Raw genomic sequence first — 16991 nt, forward strand, 5'->3', positions numbered from 1 at the left:
AACTGAGAGTCTGTGCCGTGCAAAAAGTGACCTGTGAGTCTTAAGGAAGATGAAGTTCTTCTTTAGGAGCCCAGTGCCATGAAGCTGCCTAGTTGGCTGTTGGCTAGACAACAAATATCTAATACCTAACAGGATTGCTGTGAGGAAAAAACAGAAGAGGCAAGAACCATGTGCACCACCCTTCAGCTGTTTGAGGAAAGGTGGGATATAAACACAATAATACTAATAAAAACAACATTTAGTAAGGCCATAAAGAAGGCTGATCGCCGAAGAATTGATGCTTTTGAATTATGGTGCTGGAGGAGACTCTTGAGAGTCCCATGGACTGCAAGAAGATCAAACCTATCCATTCTGAAGGAAATCAGCCCTGAGTGCTCACTGGAAGGACAGATCCTGAAGCTGAGGCTCCAATACTCATGAGAAGAGGTCACCTCATGAGAAGAGAAGACTCCTTGGAAAAGACCCCGATGTTGGGAAAGACTGAGGACACAAGGAGAAGGGGACGACAGAGGACGAGATGGTTGGACAGTGTTCTCGAAGCTACCAACATGAGTTTGACCAAACTGCGGGAGGCAGTGGAAGACAGGAGTGCCTGGCATGCTCTGGTCCATGGGGTCACGAAGAGTCGGACACGACTAAACAACAACAAAAAAGGCCACAGTCTCCCCACCTCTGCTTTGAGTAGCATAGCAAGGCAATTGAAAAAAGCATAGCTTCCAGGAGCTTTAGAGGAAATTTGTGGTTCTAAAGTATATTCAAAGAATTTAAGGGATAGGCATCCCACTGGAGTCCAAAGCCATTCTGAAAGAGACAGAGCATCAATTGTTTTAGCCAGATTGCCTGAAGAGTGCAAACATTCTTCTCAATGGTAGCAGTAAAAGGAAACAACGTCCAGTTAATGTTTGCTTAACCACTGCTTGCAACAATTGTTAGTTATTTGTCATTAACAAACATGTTTCTATTACACTGCCACAAACTGGTTAACTTAACACTATGGCCTTGGCATGCATCTTTAAATGTGTGTGTGGAGGGGTAAACCTGTGGCCCTCCAGCTGCTGTTGGACTACAACTCCCATCATCCTTGACCGTTGGTCATGCTGGCAGGAGCTGATGGGTGGGACTACTTAAATCAGTAACATCTCTGATTTAAATGGATAGTTCAAAATATCCACTAACCATCCCTGATTTAAATGGATTGTCCAAAATATTTTTAAGAGCAGCACTTCATAATATTGGCAGTTCTCTTTAGTTAAAAAACACCCTCAGAATTGCACATCTTAAGAGGATTTGCTTTTTAAGAAAGAAAGAAAACACAAAAATCTAGTGGTTGCATTTAAATCTAAATTATGAGAGATATGTATTTTATGAACCTACTTGGCCACAACTTTTTAGCTCAAAGGCCAGTATTTCAGAAACAAAGAAATACAAATTGTGCAAAATTAAGTATTTTAGGTTATTAGTATTAATTTTTTTAAAAAAAATGAATATTGTCACTTTATTTAAAAACACACCTCTGAACTCATTGCTCGCATAAACACTAAACCCCCTTGGGGGCAGGGTGTTATGCTTTTTTTCTTTTAAAAAAAAAGTCTGCCTCCACACCCTTCAGATAGGAAGAGAGTATGAATAATGACTGGAAAATCAAACCACACTGGAATGTGGCGTTTTGTTTGCACGTTTCCTACACAGCCAATTAAAAAAAGGGAACATTTTCTACAGTTAGGGAAATCCCACTTCTCGTTTCACTACAAAGCACTTTCGTTTGTTATCCCTTAATTCTTCAGAGAAAAAGACACCCAACTACCAGCACCTCTTTTATTGGTGTGAGCCGCCCTGAGCCTGGTTTTGACTGGGGAGGGCGGGGTATAAATAAAAAAATTATTATTATTATTATTTTGACAACCACTGCAAGCTCCTCCCCGAGAAATGGATCCTGTACCTGAGCCACAAAATAAGAGTAAGTACCACAAAAAGATTGGGGAGCCCCCAAGCAGGACCCAAACACAACAGCACTCTCCCTCCTGTGGTTTCAAAAGCATTACTGCGTGGATGCAGAGCAAAGCCATCATGGCTAGTAGCCATCAAACACAGGCAATAAAACATCTAAAAGCCTAGTTACAGGTAGGTAGCCGTGTTGGTCTGACGTAGTCGAAACAAAATAAAAACAAAATAAAAAAATTCCTTCCAGCAGCACCTTAGAGACCAACTAAGTTTGTCATAGGTATGAGCTTTCGTGCATCTGAAGAAGTATGCATGCACATGAAAGCTCATACCTATGACAAACTTAGTTGGTCTCTAAGGTGCTGCTGGAAGGAATTTTTTTTATCTAAAAGCCTATTCTGTACAGATGCAGACTAGGAAAGATCTCTTACTTAATAAAAGACTTGTTGAAAGGGAAAAGGCAATAGAGACAGAGCTGTCACCCCAAAACCTCACCCTGTATGAAGGTGGCAATGAGAAATCTATACTACTACGAAGGACCAGTGAAGTGAAGAACACTGAGTGGTAGCTGCTCCACCTCATAAATTAAGTGATCCTCAGCATCTTAGAACAGAAGAAAAGACCTGCTAGTTCAGACCAAAGGCCCACCTAGTCCCGCATTTCATTCCTGGCGGTGGTCACCTGGAATTTTTTGGGAAGCCCACAACCAGGGCATCCCTGAGGATGTGTGCAAGTCTTCTAAACACAATGGATCTCCTACTCATTTTTCCCTCACTTTCTCTGCTGTTTGTCTCGTGTCTATTTCAGGATGTAAGCTCCTCAGGGCAGGGACCTGTCATACCTGTTTTTTTGTTTTGTAAAGCACCATGTATGTAGATGACACTAAACAAATAAATAAGGGAATAGCCTCTTCAGCACTGAGGTATCAACAAGAGGTCATTTTTATCTGACCCTCAATTGTGGAAGCACCTCCAAAATGATGTATTATGACCACGGTCCAACAAATTGACTTCCTGAAGGAGGAGACAGGAGATTGGTGATCTTGCACTACTGGTGGTAAGGAAGGTGCCAGTGTGCCAGACTTTGGGGTGGTGGAGGGGAAGGGACTGACACTTTCCCATTTTACCCCTCTCACTTGGGGACATTCATTTGGAACAAGAAAAACCACATCCATGTTCCATGCTCACGACTAACACAGATTACAATATTTCACAGTACAGGGAGGTAACGAAAGCGTGCTTGGGATGGATTTAAGCGTAGGCGGAAGAATGACCGAAAAAACATCAGTGTCAACTGCCTCTGCATATTAAATGATCTTTAATTTCTGAAAGGGGGAAGTGCCTCTTTCAAAAAGAAAAACCCCAAACCAATGACCACACATTCCAAACATTTATGAGAAAGTGGTGTGCGCATACATTTAACCACAGTTTAACTATCCCACTCTGAGCACACCAGGATGGTTAAAATAGCAGCTTCCACCCTGCCACCACTTCAAGCCACATATTAAAAAGGTGCAGTCCCACACACTTACTTGGGAGTAAGAGCCTTTGAATTTGGGCAACCTGCCCTGAGAAAACTTGCTCAGGATTGGACCATGGGTGGGATCCTTACCTTGTAGCCTAAAAGGGGGGAGGGGGAGTTCCCACCAAAAGAAAATAAAAAACCCCACACAATTTTGTGAGTAAGGGCAGGTTTAATACCGCTCCAATCTAAACTCACCCTGGGACACCTCCTAGCCACACAGCCTGGGGTGGGAAGCAAGCCTCTGAATTTACCAAGTAAAAATGCACCCAGATCAAGCGGATCCTTAACACCTAGCAAAGAGGAGGCGGAGCTTCCACAGACACAAAATCCGACTAGAGACTCGAACCAGCTCACCTTCTGAGATAGGGGAGGAGGAGGAGGACGACACTTCTATTTGGGGTGGGGGTGTTGGAGAGGTGGGAAGTCAGAGAAGATTTACATGCCCCAAAGTTGGAAGGAGGGTGGGGGTGATGGAAGACTCTCTCACCCGCTTCCTCTACTGCAGCCCAGCCCTGCTTCCCTCATGGGGACTTTCAGGGCCCCCTCGTGACCCACCCCAACCCCCCCCCCCGCAACCAGGGCTCCAAATCTCCCTCCTTCCTCTCTCCCCACCCCAAAGCCCCTTCTAACTCAGGGCAGTCCAGAGGGTGAAGAGAGGCAGAGACTCCACAGAGAGAGGGGGGCGATGGGGGGGGAGAGAGCGGAGGACCTTGGCAGTTGCTCAAGGTGTGGGGGAGGGAGGCAGGGAGCCCGTGTGTGAGGGAAGGGAGTCGGTGTGGGGGGAACCAACGGGAGGCTCCCCAGCCCCATCCCGAAACGGACGGGAAGAGAGACAGCCCAATTCACTCACCCCTCCGCACCAGCTCCTTACAGCGGCCAGGGCTCCCACTCGGGCTCAGCCTCCCCTGCATCACTTCCGGGGGGCGGTGTCCGTTTGGGGAGTCAGCTGGCGGCGCGGTGACGCAGGGCGGCGCCCGCGCCGACGTGCCTGACGCCGCACGCAGTGAGGGCAAGAGGGGGCGCTAAGCTCCCCCGCCCCTCCTCCCCCCCGTCGTCGTCCTCCTGCTTCTGAGGTGAGTAGGGAAGAAAGCCGCGTCGGGTGACACTATGCTAGTCGGGAGGGTAAGGAAGGGAAGGACGGTGCCTGCCTCAGGTAAGGTAAGGTTGGGCTGGAGTGTTCACGGGGGGCGGGCGTGTCACGGCGGAGCCCAAGGGAAGTGTTTTGAAATGAGCAGGTGTTGGTTGTGGGTGTGGCCTTCCGCACTCGCCACCCCCGCCCCTTTCGTATATTGGTACGGCCCAGATGGCTCCGCGGGCTCCCTAGAGAGCACTTGTTCCTGCCCTCTCCGCTAGAGGGCGCTAAAGCACCTTGGCGTGGCGACAAAATGGCGCCGCCAATGTCAACGAAGAGAGGAAGAACCTGACCCCCTAAATGCATCCGTTTATAACACCTTGACGCCTTGGCAGTGAGTCACACCCCCTGCCATCTCCTCCCAGTGCTGTACCCTTGCTCTCCTGCTGAAGCTGCCATGACAACCTCACTTTCAGGGGGTGGGGCTTGAAGGAGCTCAAAGGCGGGGCCTTGAAAATCATGGGGCGGAGCCTGATGGAGCTTGGTTGTGATTGGTAGTTGATAGGATGCTGCGTGCTTGAGACCGTGTCAGTCCATTGGGACATTGGGAGTCTAGTCTCCTAGGATGAGCCCACCACTACTCCCGAAAAGACGCAGATTTGTATTGCTTTTCTGTATTCAAATTTTTATTTATTATTTAATACGATTTATATGCCGTTCGAGTTCCCGTCAGAAAAGGTAAGGGCTCCACCCACCCCGCCACTGTACCCTGAAACTCAGGCTTTCCATGTAACATGCAGATCAAGTCTACACTATAAATGTAAAGCACAGTTACACCACTTATAACAGTCATGGCTTTCCCCCAAACAGTCATGGGAAATGTAGTTTGTTAAAGGTGATGGGGATTGTACCTCGTGAGGTCAGCACCCTTTACAAACTACACTTCCCAGAATGCTCTGGGAGTAGCCATTTTGAATGGATGCCAGATTAGGGGTGACCATAGTTTCTGTTGCCCCATGGCACCATCTCATGTGTTCTTGAGCAAGTGTGGTGCAGTGGTTAAGAGTGATGGACTCGTAATCTGGGGAACCGGGTTCGTGTCTCCGCTCCTCCACATGCAGCTGCTGGGTGACCTTGGGCTAGTCACACTTCTCTGAAGTCTCTCAGCCCTACTCACCTCACAGAGTGTTTGCTGTGGGGGAGGAAGGAAAAGGAGAATGTTAGCAGCTTTGAGGCTCCTTCGGGTAGTGATAAAGCGGGATATCAAATCCAAACTCCTCTTCCTCTTCTTCTTCACCACTACCCATATGTCATTGGTACATAGGGCGTTAGCCACGAATGGGGAAACTGGGCTCTCCAGCTGTTGCTGGGAGCCAACAGCTTTCACCCCCAACCATTGGCCATGTTGGCTGGGGCTCTTTTGAGTTGGATTCCAACATTTGTAGAGCCACAGCCACCCCACCGATGGTGTTAGCTGATGGGAAAGTTAAATTATATTCAAGTCTGCAGTTAAAACATCAGCGACAACTGAGCAAAGCTGAAGCCCTCAGAAAAAACCCAGGAACCCACAAACGTAAGGGAAGGCTTTGTTTTAAAATGTGAGCCTCCCCTTAAAAGCAATAAGCTGAAGCTGAACTGAAATAAGGACAGGAGCAAGGGCAGCACTTGCTGTGTGTATGTGGCTTTCCAACTGCAACCCAGAAACCATCAGCATTACTGGAGCATCTTCCGAATGGGCTCAGTTGATCTGAGTCAAAGCAATGGGAGGTCGGAAGGAACTGGTCATATAATGGGCAAGCGTGATTAGTGGAGAATAATTAGTTTCATTAATATTTAGATCCATTGTTTTATTTTGGCCTTGGCCCAGTACTTGATAATTTCTATTATTTTCTGAGTGCTTAGTCACCTTTGCCAAAAGGTGAGTGCTTAGTCACCTTTGCCAAAATGAATAAGACGTGCAAATCTATTATTTTGCTCCGGATTTGGGTTGTGTATTTTGGGGTGCCTCATTCTTATAATGAGTGCAGAGATAGCTGAGAATGTCGTGCTAAAGAAAAATAATATAAGAGTTCCAGGAAAAGACTTTATTAATGGTGCTGAGACATATAAGGTGAAATTAAATTGCTGGGCTACAGTGTTGACTGAATTCTCCATGTATTGATGTTGTGGGAGAATTTCCTAGTGGGTGGGAAACTGTTGCCTGATTGCATATTTAAAAATGGAATAAGGCAAATCTTGTCCCATTAGTCTTCATCAGAACATTATTTTTATTTTATATAACAAAATTTACATAATTGATTGCAGTAAAACCTCAAAGCAGTTTACATGCAGAAAAAAATACTAAAATTATCATTAAATACAATCAAAAGTGGGTATTAAAAACATTCGAAAGCAGCTGCAAGCTAAAAAGAGAGTTAAAAAAAAGATTTCTGTAGGTCTGGATAAGCTTGCCTAAACAAAGATGTTCTACGAAGGCACTGAGAAGAGTCCAGCATTGATGTCAATGGGCAAGGAGTTCCAAAGTATAGGAGCTGCCACAGTAAAAGTTTCATTTCTTATGAGTGCGGAACAAATATTATGTGGCACCTCTAGCAGTGCCAATTCCGCAGATTGAAGCGGCCGAGTGGGCATACCGAGTAAGGCGATCCCATAAGTGCAAAGTATAAGAGGCTGAGGACTTCCAAACTTTCTTTTTAAATTGTGTCACCAAATAGGAGAGAGAATAACGTTTGAAAAAACAAGAAAATGTGCCTATGATCCTTCTCTCTCTCTCTCTTCCCCCCCCCCACCCACCCCATTGATTGGTAACGTTACTACGGTATCCAAATTGCCTTTGGTTTCAGGTCCTCCGTGTACATTTTCCCCTGACAGAGCAGATCTTGCATGTATTCAAAGCAATGAAAGGGTTTCTCTAAGAAAAGAGCTTGAGTCAGTGTTTTGCTTCTGCAACTAGGAAATGCAGTGAAGGGCCGGTAGAAGTCCTTGCAAGATCATTGGCGGTTCTTGAGCAGGTCCACCTCTTGCTCCTCTGAACTGCCCAATGCTAAGAATTGTTGCTTTTTATATTTATTTTTTAATGGTGGATGTGTCTAATTCAGTATCCAGCTTCTGACTATGGCCAACCAGACTGTTTCTAAAAATTGGCTATTTCTTTATTGAAAACCATCTTCTCTCTACTCTCAGCAAAAAAAAAAAAGACTCCCCAAGTGAAGACTTGAACCTGGGTTTCTCCAGCCATATTCATCGCTATGTTGGGTTTCAGAATCACAGCTTCCAATCACACATGAATGAATCAGGAACCTTTAGATGTTGGCTGCATTTGCATCTAATAGTAAGCCATAAACCAGAGATGGGGAGCCTCAGGCCCGAGGCAAATACGACCCTCCAGCCATCAACCCCACATGACAAGAAGGGCTGCAACCCAGTGATAGAGCATCTTCTCTGCATATAGAAGATCCTGGGTTCAATTCTCAGCATCACCCAGTAGGGCTGGGAGAGAACCCTGGAACGCCGCTTCCAGTCTGTGCCAACAATGCTGAGCTAGGTGGAACCAAGGCTCGGTTTAAGGCAGCTTCCTAAAATACCCGATTTCACACAAAAGATCAGAGCAGTGCATTGCTAACCGGCTTGCAACCTCTTCAGCAGCTGTAGCCCTAATCCCGTTCCCCTTTTGCTCAAATCCCAGTGCACTAGTCGAAACAGAAGCTTGCACAAGTATCCTGCACAAAGAGGGGGGCATTTGAAAGGCCCACCTGCTCCTGGCATCGTTAAACCAGATGAGCTGTTGTCACAGAGGGGGAAACGAATCCTGTTCATGCCAAACGACTTGATAGTTTAATGCGTAACTGTGCACTGTAAAGAAGGTGATCTTCTCAGCCAAGCAAAGAATCCTTCGTTCCCCTTCTCTTCAATGTCACGGGGGCGAAGCATGCCAGCTGTTCATTCTTCCTCGTAGGAAATCTGCTGAATGTCCACCACAGCGACAGGCTTTCTTCGCTCGTGTTTTACCCCAGGGTTGAATTTGACCCACTGACTTTTTCGTTGTTGCTGCAGCTTAAATGTGCGGAGCCGTGAATGATGATCTGTCACCGCTCCCAGCTGCAGAGCAATTGTGGGCCATCACTTCAGCTAAGTGTTATAATTTAGCTCTTAAGACAGCGAAATGGGGACTCCCGACACTGGCCGTTCTTGGAAAGGCGCCCGAGAGTGGCGTTAAGCAGGCGCCGAGAACAAAGGCCAGAACGTCCCCTGCTGATGTGATTCCTCCGCAGGAAGGTAGAACAGTTGCTTTGCATCCAGAAGGTCCCAGGTTCAATCCCCAACATCTCCATATGGAGCTGCCCGAAAAAAACAAAGGTTCTCCAGATCTGGCCTGCACTTGGTGAGGACAGTGCTAACCTAGATGAGCCAACGGGTCTTATTCAGTATAAGCCAGCGTCCTGTGTTCCTGTGCACACATGGATGGGGGGTATTGAGAGGCAGACAGCGGGACACCTCCTATCCCCAGAGGGATCTTGGAAATGGGTTTCCTTTCTGAAGCGTTCTGAGCTCAAATTAGGAAGCTGCTGTGCCTTTAGTGTACAGTTGTGGGGAACTGTCAGCCTTCCAGATGTTCCTGAACTCCAACTCCCATCAGCCAGCATGCATGGCTCAAGGCCAGGGATCATGGTAGCTATAGTTCAGCAAGATCTGAAGGGCCGAAGGTCTGCACACCTGAGCTAATTGCTGAACATTTTTGTGCAGCAGGGATGGGGGCCCTGTGGCTCTCCAAATGAAGGAGCTGGCTATGTTAAGCCTGGAATGAGGAGACGGAGAGGAGATCTGATAGCCATCTTCAAATATCTCAAGGGCTGTCCCATGGATGATGGAGCAAGCTCCTGCTCTGGAGGGAAGGGCTCTAACCAATGAATTCAAGTTACAAGAAAGGAGATTCTGACTAAACATTTGGAAAAACTTTCGACAGTAAGAGCTGCTCAACAGTGGAACGGTCTTCCTTGGAAGGTTGTGGACTCTCCTTCCTTGTTGGTTGGCTGGCCATATGTCATGGATGCTTTAGCTGAGATCCCTGCATCGCAGGGGGTTGGACTAGGTGACCCTTGGGGTCTCTTCCAACTCTACAATTCTATGTTTAGATTATTCAAATGTTGTTGGACTCCAACTGCCACCAGCCCCAATGATTTTGGCCAATGGACAGGGAGGACAGGAGTGGTAACTCAACATCATGTGGAGGGTCACAGGTTCCCCGGATGTTGCTACAACTTGCACCATCCCTGGCCGCTGGCCATACTGGGGCTGGTGGGAGTTGCAGTTCAGCAATATCCGAAGAGTCAAAGGTTCCCCATCCTTGTTCCAGAGCGCTGAACAGTGGCCAAGTGCCCAGTCCAGCTCCAAAGCAGAAAACGTTACATTCATGCTGATGCTGTGGTCCCTTCATTGGAGGAGTGGTTTAAGTCTGGTTTGCCCAATAACTGCACCAGCCAATTCCAGTCCCTAATCCCCTGTTGCTGGACAGGCAATCTGGCTTGGCCGGTTTCTGAACCGCTCTGAAAGACCACCATTTTCCTTCAGCCTCCCAAAGCCTAGTTAAACATTTGCCATCTGTTTCTTGAGAAATGGCAATAGGTTGCCTTTGCCGAGAACAGTTAAGAAAGGGAGTATTGTGCCCATCTTGTTGAGAATCACTGTCTGGATTCACAGACAACGAAAACTTAGTCTTGAGTTCACAGAAACCTCCGGCATGAAAAGACCAGCAACCCCGGACAACAGACAAGCTTCTGTTCCGAGGCGTAGGTTGGATCTGCATTCATCGTTCTTGAGTCAAATGTGTTCGTGTTTTAAATGGATCACTGGCTTGGATCCAACATGCCCTTTGACATACCCTCAAACATTTCTCCAACAAAAATATGGACATCCTAATTTTACTATTATGCCCCGCCCATCTGACTGGGTTGCCCCAGCCACTTTGGACAGCTTCCAACATATATAAAAACATAATAAAACATTACAAAACTTCCCTAGACAGGGCTGCCTTCAGGTGGCTCGGGGATCTGATAATTCCATAGCCTCCCAACATTTCTCTGATGAAAATAGGGACGTCCTAAGGAAAAGCAGGACATTCCGGTGTCAAATCAGAAACTGGGACGGCGTCTGTAAATCCAGGACTGTCCCTGGAAAATAGGGACACTTGGAGGGTCTGGGATTCCCACCCCCTTCCCCCAAGTTGGTACATGGAAAGTAAATGTTCTCTGTCATTGGCAGATGATAGTAGTTTTCTGTCTTTTCTGGTTCTCTTTGTGTTCAGCTAAGAGAGCCATTAAAATATTTGAAAACTAATTAAGGAGTATGTGAAAATGTCCCATCTGTTTGGAGGCCTCCTCCCACCCCCACAACCATAAATGTTGGTGGGTCTGTTCCCTGTTTCTCTAGATGACGCCCGTCGCCCGTCAAGAAGTTCTTGGCCTTTATCGCAAGATATTTCGCATTGCCAGAAAATGGCAATCGGCATCCGGCCAGATGGAAGAGACCATCAAAGAAAAACAGTACATTATAAATGAAGCGAAAACGTTATTCCAAAAGAATAAAAATGTGAGTGTTTGTCTTGCTGAATATTTATGGGTTTTGAGTAGGCATCGAAGATGGCAAGAGGACTAGCTTCTCCTGCTCTGTCCCAGCTGACAGGGCAAATGTTCTTTGTATGCAGACTGTTGCTTCTTTTTAGACCAGATTGTGATCATCATCGGGTTTCCCCATGGAAGAAACAAATCCAGGATCTACCGTGTTTCTCATATTATAAGTCATGTCTTATATTAATTTTTTCCTCAAAAAAACCCGACATGGCTTATTTTTGAGGGATGTCTTATTTTTTAAAAAGTGCACGCGGGCGCTGTTTGCCGGGCTTGTCAAGCCCAGCAAACAGCGCCCGCCGATCTTCGGTGACAGGCGGGGGTGGGCGGAGAGCGGAGAACGATCTCCGCTTCCCCCCCACCCCCGCCTGTCACACAGCACAGGTCGGCGGGCGCTGTTTGCCGGGCTTGTCAAGCCCAGCAAGGAGCGCCCGCCGATCTTTGGTGACAGGCGGGGGTGGGGGGAGAGCGGAGAACGATCTCCGCTTCCCCCCCACCCCCGCCTGTCACACAGGACAGGTCCGAAGATCGGCGGGCGCTGTTTGCCGGGCTTGTCAAGCCCAGCAAACAGCGCCCGCCGATCTTCGGTGACAGGCGGGGGTGGGTGGAGAGCGGAGAACGATCTCTGCTTCCCCCCACCCACGCCTGTCACACAGCACAGGTCGGCGGGCGCTGTTTGCCGGGCTTGTCAAGCCCAGCAAGGAGCGCCCGCCGATCTTTGGTGACAGGCGGGGGTGGGGGGAGAGCGGAGAACGATCTCCGCTTCCCCCCCCCCGCCTGTCACACAGGACAGGTCCGAAGATCGGCGGGCGCTGTTTGCCGGGCTTGTCAAGCCCAGCAAACAGCGCCCGCCGATCTTCGGTGACAGGCGGGGGTGGGGGGAGAGCGGAGAACGATCTCCGCTTCCCCCCCACCCCCGCCTGTCACACAGGACAGGTCCGAAGATCGGCGGGCGCTGTTTGCCGGGCTTGTCCAGCCCAGCAAACAGCGCCCGCCGATCTTCGGTGACAGGCGGGGGTGGGGGGAGAGCGGAGAACGATCTCCGCTTCCCCCCCACCCCCGCCTGTCACACAGGACAGGTCGGCGGGCGCTGTTTGCCGGGCTTGTCAAGCCCAGCAAACAGCGCCCGCCGATCTTCGGTGACAGGCGGGGGTGGGGGGAGAGCGGAGCACGATCTCCGCTTCTCCCCCACCCCCGCCTGTCACACAGCACAGGGCCGAAGATCGGCGGGCGCTGTTTGCCGGGCTTGTCAAGCCCAGCAAGGAGCGCCCGCCGATCTTTGGTGACAGGCGGGGGTGGGGGGAGAGCGGAGAACGATCTCCGCTTCCCCCCCACCCCGCCTGTCACACAGGACAGGTCCGAAGATCGGCGGGCGCTGTTTGCCGGGCTTGTCAAGCCCAGCAAACAGCGCCCGCCGATCTTCGGTGACAGGCGGGGGTGGGGGGAGAGCGGAGCACGATCTCCGCTTCTCCCCCACCCCCGCCTGTCACACAGCACAGGGCCGAAGATCGGCGGGCGCTGTTTGCCGGGCTTGTCAAGCCCAGCAAACAGCGCCCGCCGATCTTCGGTGACAGGCGGGGGTGGGGGGAGAGCGGAGAACGATCTCCGCTTCTCCCCCACCCCCGCCTGTCACACAGCACAGGGCCGAAGATCGGCGGGCGCTGTTTGCCGGGCTTGTCAAGCCCAGCAAACAGCGCCCGCCGATCTTTGGTGACAGGCGGGGGTGGGGGGAGAGCGGAGAACGATCTCCGCTTCCCCCCACCCCTGCCTGTCACACAGCACGGGTCCGAAGATCGGCGGGCGCTGTTTCCCGGGCTTGTCAAGCCCAGCAAGGAGCGCCCGCCGATCTTCGGCTCTGTCCCCCGATGCGCTACGGCTCGGGGAAGCAGGCAGGGAGCTCCTGCTGGGTCCCGCGCCTTCGCCTCTCGCTCGGTCGGGGCTTTGCGATAGTGCTTATTTTCGGGGTATGTCTTATTTTTCACCAACCCTTAGAAATCCTGTCATGGCTTATTTTTTGGGGATGCCTTAAAATATGAGAAACACGGTATTATGAAACTAATGAAGCTTAAGCTTCAGGGCCCCTAATCCTGGAGGGGTCCCAGAAGCAACTTTAGTATAAAAAAAAATGGGTCTATTAGACCCAGTTTGAGTTGCACAACTCAAATTGTTTTTTTGGGGGGAGGGGGGTTGCATATATTTCAACAATCCCAAAGCTTGACAGTCAGCAGCACAGATGTTGTAGAGGTGTGGTGATCTGTTATCTGTTAAGATAGCAGTAGTTACCCAGACCTTGTTGTCAGTTGTGAAGGGGCCCCCATGATAGGTTCAAGCTTCAGGGTCCCCCAAATTTGAAACCAGGCCAGACACTGCTTTTCTTTGCAAACCTGCTAGCAGTTTTATTGCTGCACCAAGATAAGCCCACAAAAGCCTGTAGTTTTTAGCCCTCTAAGAGTTCAGAGTAGCCTTTGTTTTCATGTTGGCTGTAGAGGTAGGAGAGGCTAGTCCAGGCAGGGAGCCTCTTAGCAGACTAGTTACAAAAAAAAGCCTTCTGCCAGGGGGTTCCATCCCTGCGCCAACCAGCCTCTTGGATTTCCATCTGTGGAGGGAAAGACTTTCTTTTCTCCAGATGCTGCTGCAACTCTGACCAGCCCCAGCAAGCACGGCTGATTCAGCCATGTTCAGCAACGTCTGGAAGGCCAAAGTTTCCCCATACCTGCTCTGTGCGTAGCATGGGAAGAGGTGGGCTGTAGTGACCCATTCTTCCTTTGCTAGCCTGCTCACTCACCTGAATGGAATTCCTGTTCGCCTATGACTGCCAGGCGAAGGCTCAAATGTAAGGTTGCGTTGCCCTGATGGATTCTTAAAACATGCGAGTTCTGTTTTAAGAATTCCTCCTTTGGAATAATTGGGAGACAAAAAAACCCATGCTTTGCTTTCCTGAAATGTGAGCAATATATATTTTTTATCAAACGTAGACCTACAATTTAATTAAAAGACAGCGCAGTCCAAACGGGTAGGCGCGAAGAGCTCAAATTAGACACTCCGTGGGAGAAACAAAGAGCTGCTCTGAGTTAAATTTGGAATCAATCAAAGGGCTGCTCGGAACCCAGTCCAGAGAAGAGATACGGGTACCTCATATTTAACAACGCTCTTTGATCCCATTGATTTAAAATGGCACTTAGGCACACAAATTTCCTTCCGAGTGTACTGTGTCGCCTTGATCAGCAGCGGACTTTGAATGATGCTAAAATTTGGCACCCCGACCTCTCGTGATCCGTTCTTCAGCATTGTTTCGGCACCCCCTGCAGGCCGCCGCCCAGTGCTACCGTAGCAGTTGTGCTAGTCTAAAACCGCCTCTGCCTTGATACTTGGCCCAGTGGTGGTTGGTCTGTTAAGGTGAATGGGGCATTGCCCCACCAACCTCAGCCTCAGCCTCAGATTCTATTTTTTAATAAATAGAATCAACAGAATGTCCTCACCTGGGCTAGTGGGAGGTGGCCTTCAAGGTGATTTTTGAGATGGCTAATTTTTACATGGATTCACAGCTTTCTATTTTGATTTCTGTTTTGTCTTATTGTTGTTTGAGAAGTTAACAGATCCGAAGCTGATTAAACAATGTATAGACGAATGCACAGCAAGGATAGAGATGGGACTTCACTATCACATCCCGTATCCAAGGCCTGTAAGTAGAAATCCACATGATGTGAATAACTTGGCCCTATTACTCCGTAGAATTCCACATGTTCTAGATGGAAGCTATTGAATCATCCCATTTGCTTCTCCAGAAACAATCCTACAATTACTGCTAAGCACATGAGTCAGGTTGAATCAGGAGTATATCTTCAAAGATGTCTCCCACATCTGCAAGAGTCATTAAAATGATGTCTTTTAGTAACACAAGTTGCTTGGAGAATCAGGATGTTGGCTTGATATTTAATTACCACGTATCACCGATTCTCAAATTTTTAGTCTTCAAATGGTATTCATTATCAGCCCGCAGACACAAAAGGCAGTTCCTTCTGTCAGCATTCAATTCTTTTTGCAAGTGGGGGTCCAATATGGCAGTAATCATCCATTTGGTTTTCCCCTGCCCGAACAGTGTTTACTGTGATTTTACTCCCCAGACCTCAGAACCTAGGCTGAATTACTAAACCACATTTTTTAGATCAGCTGGGAAGTCAGAGACCATAGCTGGAAATTGGATTGCAAAGCCTCATTTGGCAGAATGTTTGAATTGACAAACCATGGTTACGTCCATTACTGTGCTTCTGGAGGCCATTGGCTCAGAGACATGAGCACCGAGTGGGCAGAAAACCAAAGCAGACCCACAGCTCTAAATTATGGTTTGCCTGTACCTTTGGAAGCTCACTCACTTCACAGTTTGGGTTTTGAACGATGGTCAGTGGAAACCATGGTTTAGCACAATATCTGAATTGAACCTCTGGTTTTATTTCAGTGTAACAGTAAATGGTGAAAACACTAATCTTGGTCAGTTGGTTCCTTCTCTTAACATTAAATCTGAAGCAGATAGAGTGGTTTGTTTGGTAAACATTAGCTATGGTTCAACATAAGGTATGAAAAGATGGACCATGGCATGCCTTTGTGGGAACAGAAACTGGGATGTGACTCCACTTCTTCCAGGCCCACATGCAACACCCCCTTCATTGAGCTATGACAGGGGGGTGGAATTGGTTGCATGTGTGTCTGTTTTCTGAGCAGTTGATTTTTTTTTTCAGTTTCCAAACGTTTGGGTTTTTAAAAAATTGTTTTCTCCTTGGTTCGCATAGACTCATCTGCCTCACATGGGTCTTGCACAGCAGCACGGCCGTACATTTCGACATCAAGAGAAGCTGAGGAAGCTTTCCAAGCCACTCTACTTGAAATCCCACGATGAAATTTCATAATCAAGACTGTTGCCTGTGTCATCCTGGACTTCTTTGCAGTTTCCTTTCATGCATAAATGAAACTGGTGTGGTTTGCACTTGCTGACATCGCCCCCAAGGCCGGAGGCCCACTTGATCCTGAGAAGGCGATGAGTAAGGATACAATCAAACGGTCTTGTATTTATTAAGAGTCAGCAGATGACTCACCAATAAAAGTATGATGATTTATGATAGGAAAGACAAAGTCTGATGGGTCTTTCATTATAGGAGGATATAGCACCGTGCAGAAAGGGTCAATAATCTTCTGAAACCTAAAACATTGTTTTTCAAAGACCACCTGCATGTTGTGGCAAGTAGAAAACACCTCTAGTAGACAACAGAATGGCCTAGTTTGGGCAATACTTTCCCCAACCTTTCTGCACTTGGCTGAGGAGTGAGATTGTGCCTTCCATCCCTACTCACTGGGGGCCCTAGTCTCTCTCTACACCCTCATGCAGAGCCATAACTTGTGCATGAAATCCAGTGCATGGAGGCCTAGCCAGTGGGAGATCCTGGCATGTTTCATGTGCGCTTATTGGGAAGTAGACATCTGCCCATTGTAGACACAAGCGCTCATTCAGCATGTTACCCACCCAACTCATTTTAAGGCTCTTGTGCCTGTGATGAAGCACTTGGTCAGCTACTGTGCCCTGACCATGTTTGAAAAGGGTCAGGGTTGAAAAGCATCACTAAAGACAGAAAATAACCCTCTGGCAAGATGCCTGAAATAGCCCTCCAATTTAGACCAGAGTGGGAAACCTTTGGTCCTATAATATTTGAGGGGACAACTCCTGATCATTGACCTTGCTGGCTGGAGCTGATTGGAGTTGAGAGTCCAACTACATCTTGAGGGCCACATGTTCCCCATCCCTGGTTTAGGTCTCCCTTTCAATAGATAAATAATTTTAA

The 16991-nt window shown here is 48.3% G+C and overlaps 2 protein-coding genes across 5 annotated transcripts in view; one reads left to right on the forward strand and one right to left on the reverse strand.

Moving 5' to 3' along the window:
* Positions 1–4409, reverse strand: part of DCUN1D3 (defective in cullin neddylation 1 domain containing 3) — a 37988-nt gene extending 33579 nt beyond the window's left edge. Inside the window, exon 1 of one of the 3 annotated variants that reach the window (XM_035131538.2) lies at positions 4316–4409. The gene's annotated coding sequence lies outside the window, so the exon portion shown is untranslated. The other 2 variants (XM_035131539.2, XM_035131541.2) reach the window with 2 other exon arrangements.
* A 31-nt stretch (positions 4410–4440) lies between these two features.
* On the forward strand, positions 4441–16231 carry LYRM1 (LYR motif containing 1). 2 transcript variants are annotated; one of them, XM_035132067.2, is made up of 4 exons: positions 4441–4538; positions 10964–11122; positions 14750–14842; positions 15948–16231. In XM_035132067.2, exons 2-4 carry the CDS (start codon positions 10964–10966, stop codon positions 16062–16064), a joined length of 369 nt encoding a protein of 122 aa, XP_034987958.1. In that variant the 5' UTR covers positions 4441–4538; the 3' UTR covers positions 16065–16231. The 2 variants fall into 2 exon arrangements, with proteins under 2 accessions (XP_034987958.1, XP_034987957.1); XM_035132066.2 differs by having other exon boundaries at positions 4465–4623.
* Positions 16232–16991: the final 760 nt, after the last annotated feature.

The sequence above is a fragment of the Zootoca vivipara genome, chromosome 14 (genome assembly GCF_963506605.1).
Source record: "Zootoca vivipara chromosome 14, rZooViv1.1, whole genome shotgun sequence".
NCBI lineage: Eukaryota > Metazoa > Chordata > Lepidosauria > Squamata > Lacertidae > Zootoca > Zootoca vivipara.

Coding starts and splice junctions, on each gene's coding strand:
- LYRM1 (XM_035132066.2), top strand. CDS start 4,573: ATGCTAGTCGGGAGGGTAAGGAAGGGAAGGACGGTGCCTGCCTCAGGT. Junction 4,624..10,963: donor CGGTGCCTGCCTCAGGTAAG/GTAAGGTTGGGC, acceptor CTGTTTCTCTAG/ATGACGCCCGTCGCCCGTCA. Junction 11,123..14,749: donor TATTCCAAAAGAATAAAAAT/GTGAGTGTTTGT, acceptor TTGTTTGAGAAG/TTAACAGATCCGAAGCTGAT.